Source organism: Podarcis cretensis (assembly GCF_951804945.1).
Source record: "Podarcis cretensis genome assembly, chromosome: 11".
Classification (NCBI taxonomy): Eukaryota; Metazoa; Chordata; class Lepidosauria; order Squamata; family Lacertidae; genus Podarcis; species Podarcis cretensis.
The window spans coordinates 823,011-838,310 of NC_137180.1; the positions used below are offsets into that span (position 1 = coordinate 823,011).

General features: G+C 39.4%; 1 protein-coding gene across 1 annotated transcript in view; it reads left to right on the forward strand.

Moving 5' to 3' along the window:
- PGM5 (phosphoglucomutase 5) overlaps positions 1–15,300 on the forward strand; it is a 133,997-nt gene that overhangs the window by 24,558 nt on the left and 94,139 nt on the right. Inside the window, exons 3-6 of the mRNA XM_079996098.1 lie at positions 579–725; positions 3,989–4,114; positions 11,687–11,877; positions 14,374–14,528. Coding sequence (XP_079852224.1) covers positions 579–725; positions 3,989–4,114; positions 11,687–11,877; positions 14,374–14,528 — 619 coding nt within the window. The remainder of the gene's footprint in view (positions 1–578; positions 726–3,988; positions 4,115–11,686; positions 11,878–14,373; positions 14,529–15,300) is intronic.

Genomic DNA, 15,300 nt, shown 5'->3' on the forward strand with positions numbered 1-15,300 from the left:
TTATACATGCCATTATTATTGTCTTTTGCACAATCTGGTGTCGTTTGAAACCTACTAGTATGAAGTCTCATTTTTATATACACGGAAGTCCTTTGGATGGTCACCCTACTTGGTCATGTAGGGTGTTGTGCAAGCCCATAGAAAATTGTATGACATTTATTTATCAAACATATACCCTTCTTTTTCTGGCAGTTCAGTTTCATGTAGTCCTGAATATGAGTGCATATTCTTTTTAGTTCCATGTAGTAGACTAGGAAAATTAACTATTATTCACCAAATTCAAAGGGCTTAATTACATTTCTTAGGAGATCAAAGGCCAGAGACTTAGGCTGTTGACCCATTAGAATTCAAGACAATGATAAAAGGAAGCATTCTGTAGGCTACAAACATCTACAATATAACTTTCATGTACTGCTGATATGTGTGACACTATTTTAAGCTTGCATTGTTTCTCAGTTTAACACTATACCAAATCAATACTCTGATCCTGAGCATATTTTACTCCAGCAGTTTTTCTGAGTGTGTTCAAACTACCTACACTGTACTGACTTTATAAATGTATGCATTTATAATTGCAGGACCAGCTCCTGATGTTGTTTCTGACAAAATCTACCAGATCAGCAAAACCCTTGAAGAATATGCCATTTGTTCGGACCTGAGAATTGACTTATCTCGGCTAGGAAGACAAGAATTTGATTTGGAGAACAAATTCAAGCCTTTCCGTGGTATTGTATTCTTTGTCTCCATGTTGTCATGTGAATATAATGTCTCCCAGCTGCTCAGCTCTTACAATGAAGTTAGATTGTCCATTCCAATCTTTAGGAGGGCTTTTCCCCTATGATCATTTGAGGGTTTCAGGAAATCTTTGCTACACCTTATTATGCCATTTTGGAGTCAATGTTTCACAGGCTATGATTGACATCCAGCCCAGCCCTGTAACTCACTGTATTTACTTTAATTGTATTCTTATTTCATGTTAGCTTCTAGAACTTTATTTCACCGGGCATATTCATTTTTAGCTTCTACTTGCTGAGCTTTAAACTTTAGCTTTACATTCTGATTCCTTCATTACATTCTACTCAGTTTTGATTATGGTAGGTTTTTGTTTTTATTACTTTAGGTTTCTAAATCAATTGTTTGTTTACTTTTAAAACAACTGTTATTTTTATTTGTTGTTGCTGTTATTATTTTGTTCTATTTTAAATAGTGGGCAACATTTTTAAAAAGGGAGCATGGACATTTCTAACAGATAGTCTGGGAAACACACTTTCATAATCTTTATGAGGAATCTAGCGCTGAATCCTATGCATTAGACATACTGGAAGATCAGATTCAGCCATGGCCAGCAGTCTCAACAACAGAGACTCATTTGCTGATTAACCAACTAAAGAACGGGAAAGCTCCCGGAATTGATTGTATACCAGCGGAACTTTTTAAAACCAATGCGACTTGGTGGGCCCCCTTCTTAGCCTCTCTGTTTACATATATAGACAAAACTGCACAGATTCCACATGACTGGGGGACTTCCATCATTATCCCCATTTACAAAAAAGGCTTGAGGGATGATCCCCCCAACTACAGACCCATAAGCCTCTTGAATATAATAAGTAAATTATACGCTAAACACCTCAGCGAGAAACTGTGCAAATGGATAGAAAGAGCGAAGATTCTTGATGATGCACAGGCAGGATTTAGACAGGGGAGATCCACAATGGATCACTGCCTGATCTTACAGCATTTAGCTGAGAAATACACGTCGCAACACAATCAACACCTATTCGCAGCATTTGTAGATTTTAAAGCAGCCTTTGACTCCATCTTAAGAACCCGACTCTGGGACAAACTCAACAAGACATCCATAGACCGACGTCTGCTGCTACTAATATTTAAACTGTACAACAACACACGACTTCGTATAAGATGTAGTCAAGAAGGCCAACTCTAATTTTATTAGAACAACAAAGGGAGTTAAACAAGGATGCATTTTGGCCCCCTTTTTGTTCAACATCTATATAAACTCCCTAATAGACCACCTACAAGGAGCGGATACACACGCCCCAAAATTTGCAGACAAAAAACTGCCTATTCTACTCTATGCAGACGATGCGGTTATACTATCCCAGACTCAGATGGGCCTCAAAAGAGCTCTTAACAGCTTATCCCAATATTGTAGAGAAGAGAAACTAGCAGTGAACTACCAAAAAACAAAAATCATGGTTTTCTCTAATAAAAGAAAAATATACAGATGGAATTTAGACAATCAGGAGATTGAACAAGTGACATGCTTTAAATATCTAGGAGTTATATTCCAAGCATCAAGGAAGAAGACTGCCCACATAAATTACAGCTCCACTACAGCACAAAAAAGTACAACAGCAATTCTAAGATACCACCGTACAACGGGAGGAAATTTCATTCCTGCTACAATTAAATTATTCGTTGCAAAACCAACAGCACGAATACTATACGGCGCACCACTCGTTTCCTTCTCTGATCTAGACCCATATGAAAAGATACAATCAGGCTTCCTTAGATCACTCCTGCAAACACCTAAATGCGTTCCAAACGCTGCCCTACGACTGGAAGCGGGCTTATACAGCATTAAAACCAAAGTATGGATAAGAACCTTATGCACTTGGCTAAGACTTAACAACTCGCCGGTTGGACTACTTTCCCTGATGCTTCTTGACAAATTCCAATCCAGTTGGAGGAAGGGCATTCTTAGAAAATTGGCCACATACGGTCTCTCCCCAGAGTATTTATTAAGTTTAGAAAGGGGAAGGGCCAAGAACATAATCAAAGAAAGACTCAGGGACATTGAAGCCCAAAATGACTTTAATCAACTTCCGATAACCTATAAACTCCTGTACAATTCCCAAAGACCCCATCTAGCAAACTATCTCAAAGTTCTAGACAACGCAAAACACCGATGGGCATTTTCCAGGGCCCGCTTTAACGCTCTCCCTTCAGCTCTTCTAGAGGGAAGATACAACAAAATACCGATCAAACAAAGATTATGTCCCTGTAACAGCAATGAAATCGAAACCATCAGGCATGTCATCTTATACTGCCCTTTATATCGAGACTCAAGAAAGGAGCTGATCGAACCGATTCTGAGGAAAATACCCTGTAGTACAGACGACACTTATATCAGACACCTCCTAGCTGATAAAGAGCCTGAAATCAACAGGCCTGTGGCAAAGTATTGTTACATTGCAACAAGAATAAGACGAGCAATGATGTCAGCAACGGAGTTCAAATTGTAAACATCGAAGGAACGATAATAAACAGTAGCGACATTTGAATTTAATTCTTAAGACCTTAACAGACGAAACCTGGTCATAAATATAAGCACCAATTCTGTGAATTGGCCATATTTCCACTGTTATTTGTAGCACAATACTGCTTATAATGTCGTATTTTTCTTATAAATTGCTTTCTGGTCATTGACCGTATTAAAGATATTATTATTATTTCTAACAGATATAAATACGATCCAGCCAGAATTAAGCACCAAATCCAATTTAATATGATGGGAAAGACATGAACATGTGCTTAACTTCACTATGGAAATCAACAGGACAGCAGTAATAAATGTTGGCTGGCTTGTGATACTTATAAATAAATGATTTTTGGCTGGAACATGGGTGTCACTTCATCTCTAATTTCATCCTAGACAAAACGACTGCCCAATTTACCCTTGCCTGTGGTCCTATCTCTTGGGTATCCTCCTTGATTATGGCACCTTGCTTAGCCTTCACTTCGCAAATAGGATTTTTGCTTACTCCTAGAATATCTAGAATATTGACAATAGGAGGCATCTGACATCACCCCACAATAACAGGAGTATTTTTGTAGGCACTTGGCTGCTGTATTTGCTTGAGGCATTGTAGAGGGATTAGGCCCCAAAGTTTCTGTGCCATCTATTTTCAGTTGCTGAAAGACAACATACACTAACTAGATATTTCTTGGACCTTTATTTGCACAGTTGAAATAATAGATTCAGTGGAAGTCTACCTCAATCTTCTACGGACTGTCTTTGACTTCAGTGCCATCAGAGGGTTGCTAACAGGGCCAAATCAACTTAAGATCAGAATTGATGCCATGAATGGAGGTAAGGAGGCCCATTTTTATACATGTAAAATGCTAATATAATGAAAATAAAATGTTGTTTCAAACATGAGCATGATAGCTAGGTAGTTGCTATGCAGTAATAATTTATACAGCAATCCTAAACAATGCTCACTAGAATAAACACATTAAACACATTGGGTGGTATTCAACTAATGTTTACTCTGATTAGATCTATTGAAATTAATGGGCCTAACTCATGTTCTTTCATGATACATGGGTCTACTCTGAGTAAAACTGAATTGAATACCACCCATTGGGACTTACTTCTGAGAAAACAAACAGGATTGCACTGTTAATGTTACAAGTACAGTGTTCAAAATGTTTCGAATATATTATCCAAGTAATCTTTACAACGGGTTGTCAACCTGGTCCCTACTGCCCACTAGTGGGCGTTTCAGGATTCTAGGTGGGCAGTAGAAAGTTCTACAGCACAAACTGAATCCTCCTTCCATCGAGCGCTGGTGGGTGGTAAGGAAATTTTACCATCAAGAAAGATGCATTAGTGGGAGGCAGATATAAAAAGGTTGACTACCCCTTCTTTACAACATAGCTCAGTATTCTTATCCCCCTAGTTGGGGTGAAGATGGAGACTGAGAAATCTCCTATGTCAGAGACAAGTCTGAGTGAAAGGAACTTTATGTAAAGATAGGATATTTCTTCAGATGAAAATTTAAGATTGAATTGAGTTGGCCCTGATAAAGAACAGTCATAGGAAGGGACAGGTCATATTGTATTAATAAACTCCATAGCTTTGCCCTGGGTATAAAAATGGAATGAGACAATGTCTTTTTTGTCTCGTTCCACAAAACTCTAATGTTATGGAATAAGGGCAGTTCTTAAAACAGTTTCCGGGAACCCCAGGTTCATGTGTGAAATATCGCCTTCAATAACTGCAGATTCAGACACTCTGGTGAAGTTTTCTTACTTGACTATGCCAGCTATGGAACGTACATAATTTCTGGCCTGGTTATCCAGTGTCAAAGCTTTCTTATATGACTGTAATGTACAGGCACTTTTAAACACGTACTTTTCCACAAACACTCTATTAAGACTGTATCATGTGACTTTCTGCTCGTTTTGCTTTGGCGTTTGTTTATCTGAATAGAGATAAATGGCTTCTTATGAAGAAGGGATTTGAATGATATCAAAAGGGTTATTTAGTAGAATTGTTAGACAAGTTGAGCACAACTGGATTCCTGTGCTTTGTGATATTCCTTTTTTTTTAATAATATTTTATTGCATTTTACACAAAAAGAACAAAAAAGCAAATTTCCACAAACATTACAAAAGAAAAAGAAAACATAGACAAAAAAAGAAGAAAAAAGGAGATTTTAACATAAAAAAAAACTCACTTTCCAATTATAACCTTCAAAACCTTATTTTCCTTACTTCCACCCGCCTCCGGAACTTGTATTCTATGTAATAATTAGTTCAGCAAGATCATTCTTTATCCATTTTGATTCTTAATCCCTCCCTTTGTGCTCTTATTTAACTCAGTCACTAGAAACCCTTCTTTTCCTTTTCAATGTCCTCAACATTCAAAGATTTTACAGTGTTTTTGTAGATAGACTTTAAACTTCTTCCAGTCCTCTTCCACCTGCTCTTCTCCTTGATCTCAAATTCTGCTGGTCATTTCAGCCAGTTCCATATAGTCTATTACTTGCATCTGCCATTCTTCCAGGTTGGGTAGATCTTGCGTCTTCCAATGCTTTGCAATGAGTACTCTTGCTGCTGCTGCAGCGTACATAAAAAAGGTTCTGTCCTTCTTTGGCACCAATTGGCCGACCATGCCCAGAAGAAAGGCCTCTGGTTTCTTCAAGAAGGTATACTTAAATACCTTTTTCAGTTCATTATATATCATCTCCCAGAAAGCCTTAATCCTTGGGCACGTCCACCAAAGGTGAAAGAATGTCCCTTCAGTTTCTTTACATTTCCAACATTTATTATCGGGCAAATGGTAGATTTTTGCAAGTTTGACTGGGGTCATGTACCACCTATATATCATTTTCATAATATTCTCTCTTAAGGCATTACATGCCGTGAATTTCATACCGGTGGTCCACAACTGTTCCCAGTCAACAAACATAATATTATGACCAACATCTTGTGCCCATTTTATCATAGCCGATTTTACCGTTTCATCCTCAGTGTTCCACTTCAACAGCAGATTATACATTCTCGACAGTATTTTAGCATTGGGTTCTAACAATTCTGTTTCCAACTTTGATTTTTCCACCTGGAAACCGATTTTCCTGTCCAAATGATAGGCCTCTCTTACTTGAAAATAATGTAACCAGTCTCGCACCTTGTCCTTAAGTTTCTCATAACTCTGCAATTTCACTTTGTCTCCCTCCTGCTCCAAAATTTCCCAATATTTTGGCCAGTTAGATTCCATATTAAGCTTTTTCAGGGCCTTTGCTTCCATAGGTGAAAGCCACCTTGGGGTTTTATTTTCCAATAAATCTTTATATTTCATCCAGACATTAAACAATGCTTTCCTGACAATATGGTTTTTAAATGCTTTATAAACTTTAGCCTTACCGTACCACAAATATGCATGCCACCCAAAAACATTATCATATCCTTCCAAGTCTAAAATGTCCGTGTCTTCAAGAAGTAGCCAATCCTTCAACCAGCAGAAAGCTGCTGTTTCATAATATATCTTAAGGTCCGGCAGGGCAAACCCCCCTCTTTCCTTTGCATCAGTAATAATTTTATATTTTATTCTGGGCTTTTTGCCCTGGCAGACAAATCTAGAAATTTCTTTTTGCCACTTCTCGAAGCAGTCCATTTTGTCAATGATTTGTAACGTCTGAAACAAAAACAACATTCTTGGCAATACATTCATTTTGATAACAGCAATTCTACCCAGTAAGGAAAGCTTCAAATTTGTCCAAATTTCAAGATCTTTTTTCACTTCTGACCAACACTTCTCATAATTATCTTTAAATAGATTTACATTCTTCGAAGTCAAGTTCACCCCTAGGTATTTCACTTTTTTCACCAATGTTAAACCTGTTTCTTCCTGAAACCTTTCCTTCTCTGCTGTTGTTAAATTTTTCTCTAAAACCATAGTTTTAGATTTATTCAATTTAAATCCTGCCACCTGACCAAATTCTTGTATTATTTCCAAAGCTCTTTTAGAACTAGGGATTGGCTCCTGTAATGTCAGTACTAGGTCATCTGCGAAGGCTTTAAGTTTATAGTGTTTAACTCCGACCTGTATACCCTGAATCTGTTGGTTCCTTCTAATCATGTTCAGCAAGACCTCCAGGACTGAGATAAAAAGCAAAGGGGAAATTGGGCAGCCTTGTTGTGTCCCTTTCTCAATCTTAACTTCTTCTGTAACTACATTGTTCACTATTAATTTTGCCTTTTGTTCTGAATAAATCGCACCTATACCGTTTCCAAACCTATCTCCAACCCCCATCCCTTGCAAATTTTTCCTCATAAAGCTCCAAGAAATATTGTCAAAGGCTTTCTCTGCATCAATAAATATCAATACAGCTTTTGTATTTATATTAACTTGTAATTTTTTTAAAATGTCAATTAAATTTCTCGTATTATTTGACAATTTCCTACCTGGGAGAAAGCCAGCTTGGTCTTTATGTATCATTGTTACTAAAACTTTTTTCAATCTTTTAGCCAAAATATCAGCAAAAATTTTGTAGTCCACATTAAGTAGGGATATGGGGCGGTAGTTCTTGAGTTGTGTCTTTTCTGTCTCATTTTTCGGTATAAGCGTGATGTAAGCTTCTTTCCACGACTCCGGCGCTCTTTTCCCTTCCATAATTTCATTGCAAACCTCCATTAGAGGTTGAATTAAGTAGTCCTTCATGTCTTTATAATATTTGGAGGTTAGCCCATCCGGGCCTGGAGACTTGCCTAGTTGCAGATTCTTGATGGCACCTTCAATCTCCTGTTCAGAAATTTTGTCATTCAGTGTTAATTTATTCTCTTGAGATATTTTTTGTAATCCATTTGTTACCAAAAATTCCTCAATTTTACTTTCATTCTGTGGCCCTTGTGTGTACAATTGTTTAAAATATCTCTGGAAACAGTCTTGAATCTCCCGTGGGTTTTGTATATTTCTTCCATTTACTTCAAGATTGGTAACAGTGTTTAATTTCTGTCTTTTCTTCAGCTGCCAAGCTAGCAGCTTTCCACACTTATTGGCCGATTCAAAAGTTTTTTGTCTCATTTGTTTAATTTTCCATTCTATGTCCTGATTAACCATTTTCAGATATTGTGCCTGGTGTAGTTTAATTTCTCGTAGGATGTCTTGTGACTTAGCTTTAATCCTTAATCTCCTCTCGCCTTCTCTAATTTTCTCTAAAATCTTTTCTTCTCTTGAAGTTTCCTCTTTATAGCATTTTGCTGAATCAAAAACCCCCTCATTACGGCTTTGCTTGTGTCCCAGATTACTCTTTTCTCCACAGTAGTCTTCAAATTTATTTCGAAATAGTCTTTCAAAGTTTTTTGGGCCTTCTTAACAATTTCAGAGTCTCTAAACAGGGTGTCATTCATTCTCCATCTAAAGGAACCAGTCGGTGTTAGTTTCATCTCCATCCTCACTGGGTTATGGTCGGAGCAGATTTTTGGGCAGATTTCCACCTTTCGAATTTTGGGCGCCATCCCTCTTGTAATCCAAATTTGGTCTATTCTTGTCCAAGTCAAATTGGCTTCAGAGAAGAAAGTCCCCTCTCTACCTAGGGGGTTTTTAGTTCTCCAAATGTCAATCAAATCCATATTGTCTGTCAGTTCAAAGAAGGTCTTTGGTAGTCTTCCATCTTTTGTAACTACCTGTCTTTCAGATTTATCCATATGTGTCGACACAACGCCATTCATGTCTCCCATCAAAATGATGTTTTAATCTATAAAGTCCATTAACGTCTAATGCAGTTTCTTATAAAACTCTGATTTCCCCTCACTGGGTGCATAGACTCCAATTATTACTAATTTCTCTCCTTGAAATTGTATTTCAATTGCCACAAATCGTCCATGTTCATCTTTAAGGAGAAACTTTGTTGATAATTTCTCTTTTGCATAAATCACAACTCTTTTTTTTACTTTGTCTGAGGAGATGAATTCTTGGCCTAGCTTTTTATTTGTCAATAGTTTCCTATGGAGTCTTGTTATATGTGTTTCTTGTAGACAAATTAAGTCCAATTGTTCCTTTTTCAACATGTAGAAAATCCTCTTCCTTTTACTAGGGGAGTTCAAACCTCTAATATTCCAGGTTAACATCTGCAGAGACATGTTGTTGTTGTTATGATGTTCCTCCAACTGCTCCTAGGAGTTGCTCTTGGTTTGTCGGCTGTGTCTCTTTCTCTAGTTGGTCCAGTCCCAAGGGGGCTCTTCCTAAGTCAAGCGGTCCCAGTCCTGGTGTTTCCGAGTCTTTTGTTCTGGCCTCTCTTTGTAATTCTTCTCCAAAGTCTCTCAGGAAACTCACTTTATCTTCCTCTGATCTTATCTTTATTTTCCTTCCTTTAAATGTAAACGAGAGGCCTTGCGGAAATTCCCACCTGAACAGAATACTGTTTCTTCTTAGCAGGTCCACCAAATTTCCGTAGTTGGCTCTGAGGTCAAGTAAATATTTCGGAATATCTTTAAAAATCTCAATTCTCACCCCTTGGATCTCAAGTGCTTTCTGGTAGTGGAGACTCAGTATTTTATCTCTTTCTTCTTTTGACCTTAAGGCAATCAAACAGTCTCTCGCTCTGTTTTTCCTTTTGACCCTTCCCAATCGAAAAGCACTCACTATCTTGAATTCTTCTTTTTCTGGATCCAGGTCCCAGCACTCCTCAAATTCTGATGTAAGAAGTTCTATCAAATCTCCTTCTTCTGTTTCTGGGACCGCCCTAATTCTCAAATTAGTCTGTTTCTCTTTAAGTTCAATCAGAGAGAATTGTGCCTTGTATTCATCCAGTTTTTTATTTATCGGCGGTATCTTTTGTTCTACTGCCAGTACCCTCTCTTTCGCTTCCTCCGCTGTCTTCTTTGTCTCCTTGGATTCCTGCAGCAATCTGTCAATCGCCTGAGTGTTAGAATTCACATTCGTCCCCAAGTCATTTACTTTTTGCCCCAAGTCATTAATAGTTGAAGTATTTAAATCAATCTTAGCTGTCAAATTTTGTAAAGCCAATAAGATCTTGTCTAATGTTGCAGAGTCCAAGCCTGTTCCTTTTAGTTCTTCCCTTTCTGTGACTTGTGGGGCAGAAAGTCCTGCTGATGATGTTCTTCTATGCAGAAATTGTTGCTGTGCCTGCAGCTGCTGCTGTTGTTTAGCTTTGGCTCTTGTGGATACTTTTTCTGGAGGCTTTTCTTGCGACTTATCTGATTGTTTCTCATCCATTGCTTTGCTTTGCCTCTAGAGATCAAGGTCACACACACAGTTCTCAAGCTTCCTTCTTGACCATAAGCAATAACAGCTGCAGTGGAAAATCCCCAGCTACGACACAAAGTTCCTCTAGGGGAGCAGAGTACCAAATTGTTTCATCAATGGTTGTTAAACAGTAACTTCATCAACTCCCCAGTTATCTTCCCAATTGTTGCAGGAGTAAAACAGTTACAAACTTAGAAGCTCCCTTAAATTGTTGCCAGTCCTTCTCAGAGTTCAACAACAAAAGTTACAATGTCCATAAAACGGTGCTTTCACAGTAGCCTTGCAATTGTTTAAAGCAGACCAACAGACCAATATCAAAGGTAGAGCGGTGGATTTTTTATCCCCCCCTTCCCTGCTTGGGGGGGTTTCTTTTGATCTGACAGTGAAATTTAGCTCTATATAAAAGAAAAGTCAATGGTTCAAAGTTCCCTTGTCCCTTGCTTTCATTCTATTTACAGGATCGACAAAGCGGACTTCCTGTTTGCACTTTACTGATTTCAGGTCCGAATTTAAATTCAAGTTCAAAGTCCTGATCAAAGTATCAAGTTCAAATTCAAAGTCCAATTTTTATAGGTCTTAAGCTTTGATCTTTTCCAAGTTCCGAATTCTTACTCACGGATAGCTGTTTTAATCCGACGTTTCACAGGAAAAAGGCCAGTGCTCTCCGGTAACTGCTATGCAGCTTCTCTCCGCAGAAGTAGCGATCGGCTCCAGCACAGCGCTGAACCTCCGCTCCGCTCTGGAGCTCTTTTCAGAGCTCCTTTGACAGTTCGGGGGGGCGCAAAGCGTGCCCACTGAGCCCCACGGCCCCAGGCTTCTCCCGCCTGTGGGTTTTTTAAGGGTCCTCCACTTCGCTGTAGCGGTGGACCCGATTTCTGCAGAGCTTCTCCCTCCGTTTCAGAGGGAATCCGCCATTACCAATGGCACCGCCTCCGGAAGTCCCGTGCTTTGTGATATTCCAGTGCTCCCTTTCAGACTGAGAATATTTCTCATTCAACAGAAAACTGTCCTCTTTTTTCTGAAGCCTCTGTCATAACTTGTAGTGAAGTTTATGATGTCCTGTTTAATATAAATTCATCCCATTTCTGTTTGGTCAAAATGGTGGGTGTTCTATCTGGACATTAATTAAAAGATGGTCCCTAAATTGGAAAACAATTCTTTTTGTAGTGATGGGTCCCTATGTCCGGAGAATCCTGTGTGATGAATTAGGAGCTCCTGCTAATTCTGCAGTTGACTGTGTTCCTTTGGAGGATTTTGGTGGCCAGTATCCTGACCCGAACCTGACATACGCCACTTCTTTGTTGGAGGCAATGAAAGGAGGAGAGTATGGCTTTGGAGCTGCTTTCGATGCTGATGGAGTAGGTATTTGTGTAAGATCAGATTTGGTAGTTTAAGAGTTGTCTTTATTTGTTCAACTTTGACATTCACAGAGGGACTTTCAAATAAATGTCTATTTAAAAATGTGGGAGAAACTGAAGATCTAGCTACCAGCTATGCCCTTGAAAATTCCTCTGCTGTTTATGAGCAGCTCAGTTTTTCAAAGATTACTCAGTGTTGAATCAATTCAACTTTAATTGCTTACAGAAAGGTCACAAGGTCACAAGTGAAAACTATCAACCAGCTCTCATGCTGCTGGAAATGAAAAATAATATTTCATATTGGCCTGAATATAACCTGCACATTTCCCCCCAAATTCTGACTGTGAAAAGTTAAAGTGTGGCTTATATTCGCGACCTTACACTACCAGCAAAGTGGCATGACTCCCCCACCCAGAAGCAGCCGAGGTATTGTTTCCCCCCACCCCATGAATTTTAAAGTTGTGGCTTATTTGCGGGTGCGGCTTATATTTGGGCCAATATGGTACATAGATGTTAAATTCAGTGAGGCTTACAGTTTTGAACATGTACTGCAACCATAAAGTCTTTTTTTAATGGAGGAACTATATAAATGCAAGCTTGTACAAATATTACTTTAAAACAGAAAGATACTTTGGAGGCGAAGAGTATTTCGAAATGCTACTTTGGGGGCACACTTTCATCTCCTCTTTAAAGGGTGCAGTTCTATTCACTCTAGGTTGCATCTCCATTTCAGGGGACAGAGTAGTGAAACTGGAATGGCTTCTTCAATCCAATTATTGCTCCCACTCTCCTCATCTAGCTTCTGATCCTTTCCCTTCTGGCTTGATCTGCCTGGAAAGACTTCCTGCTTGGTGGATGGAAGATTCCCAGGGCATGATCTGATAGGCAAGAAGGGAGTTCTTCCCTTTCACTACATGGTTCAAGCAGGTATAAAGGAAACAGTTGATAGCCCCACTCTTGAGTAGCAAGTTTGAGTAAGGGTCTAATTTCAAAATCTATCTCACAGATAAAGACCGTTTACTGTTTCCAAGCAGTGGTAGTTGCAGAACAGGGCAGCTCCTGGAGAGCTGAGGGTGGTGGTGGTGGTGATAAAAAGACTTGCCTGTGCAGCAAGTTGACATCTTGGTTGGCCTCAGCCAGCCACAGGGGCTGACGGAATTGCCTTCAAAATTCAAACAGACCAATCCAGGCCCTGGTGGGTGGGGCAGTGCTTTGACGACAGACCTGGCAGAGCCAGTCTTGGGTCACTTACGCCACTGGGGCATAAAAGCCGGCTGCATTTCAAGCAGGCAGGGCAGTCTGGAATGGACACCCCACCTGCCCACCTTGTATGTTGTGGCTCTGCCTGGAGGTAAGAGGGCAGCACACATGTCTGGCCTTGCTGTAGAATTACTCGGTTGCCATCTTTGGGGCCAGGGAGGAATTTGCCTGCAGACAAATTGGTCCTGTCTGGAGGATTTCCCTTCCTCGTAGCAACTGTCAAAACATTGGTGGAAAAAGGCGTTGATTTTGATCCTTACTCAAAAGCTAGGAGGTGGGTTGGTGCCCCACCCCCAGATTCAGGATTAAAATTCAGGGTACCCCAGTAAAGAAGTCCAGGGGTAGAGTTCTGTCTGAAAGCCCAGACGGGGCTAGTGGGCAGTAGAAGATTTCAAATGGTGACCTGGCAGGATTTGATTTGTGTCAAGGGGGAAGGCTTAACTCCTAACCCTAACCCTAACCCTGACGGAGTTATCAGCCAGCAGTTGTGTTGGCTGATTCAGGATACATATGCAATGCCTATGCCAAAACCAACTTACACCTGTAATCAATTATGTGGTTGCATTTTGATCCCAAGCTGGTGTCAGCCATTTTCTGCTTCTACACCTCCAAACCCCTCCCCTCAGTGACTCCTGGCCCACTGTGCTTGGGTCTGCAAAATGTTGCTAGTGAAATATATTTCTTGCCTGATTTTCTAGTGTAGAATGGTAGTGCCCTTTTATCTTAATCAAACTCCATGTGAGCCAATAAATAGACCATGATCCCTCCAGAAAAGATTTGTTTTAGGGTGAGAAAGAGACAGTATAATGTTATGAAATATAAAATTTATTATAAATCATGTTTCCCCTGATTTAAAATGTTCCCCAAATGTATTCAAACAAGTTAGAATTTCCCCTGAGTTTTGGAAACAACAACTTATTATTTATACTCAGCCCATCTGGCTTGGTTTCCTCAGCTACTCTGGGCAGCTCCCAACCAAATATTAAAAACACAATACAGCCTAGTCAAGCCTAATCAATAGAAATATTATTTTTTAATGGGAAGCATATACGTACATGTATCTCAGTGCTATGAGACTGGAGCCAAGGAAGAGTTATGAGCCACCCTTTTGCTGGATTGTGTGTGAGGGAATGTAGAAAGACCCCCAGCTTGAAGATGACCGATTTTACAGTTGTGAATGAACCTCTCTACTTATTTTTTCTGCCCTACCCCTAATACGCTTTCTTTCTCTTCCAGGACCGCTATATGATCCTAGGTCAAAATGGTTTTTTTGTGAATCCTTCAGATTCATTGGCCATCATTGCTGCCAATCTCTCCTGCATTCCCTATTTCCGCCAGATGCCCGTGCATGGGTTTGGTAGGAGTATGCCTACTAGCACAGCACTTGACAGGTAAGGCAATAAGATTCACTAGTGTGACTGATTCCTCAGACACTTCAGCATCGTTCACCAGAATGCCAGTAACACCAAAAGCAGCTAATTAGTGATACAGCTTTCAGTATAGACAGCAAAATATTCAAATAGGATCCCAAACAAGGATTGATGTACCCCCTTATTAAAAACCTGAAATTGTTGGTTCATTTTAAGAAGTATTGTGATTTGGATTTTTTTATTTTATTTGGCAAATATATGTAAAAGGAAGAATATATATATATTTTTTTAAAAATGTGATCTGCTGTGACTGTTTTCTGCCTGTAGTTTTATGGGCAGGACAAGTTAATCTTGATCAAAACAGTTGGCCAGCATCTCTCAGGTGAACTGGGCTAAGTATCTGAAAATCGTTACAACCTTCCTTTTTGCAGCTCCTTTTACCCAGAACAAGTCTATTTGCTGAAAATTGTTTTTGATTCATATGAATCTATAGACATGTACACTAACCTCAGCAATGTAGTGGGAATGATATGCAGATCAGCTCTATTGCAATATTTCAGCTATTTCCTTTTTCTGAACAGTAGTCTAAACAACATTTCCCCCATGGTATTCAGAGGGCCTCATTTTTTTAAAAAAGTGAAAACTCAAAGCAAAAGCCTAGGTCTTGTCCTTCTGTCTACAGAAGGTTTTTTGATATTAACAGAAGTGGAGGGGAGGCAATTCTTGCAAATTTCCTCTGGTACTATTGCCCCTCCTAAAATAGAATTGAGAGGATCGGCGAACCCTCCAGAAT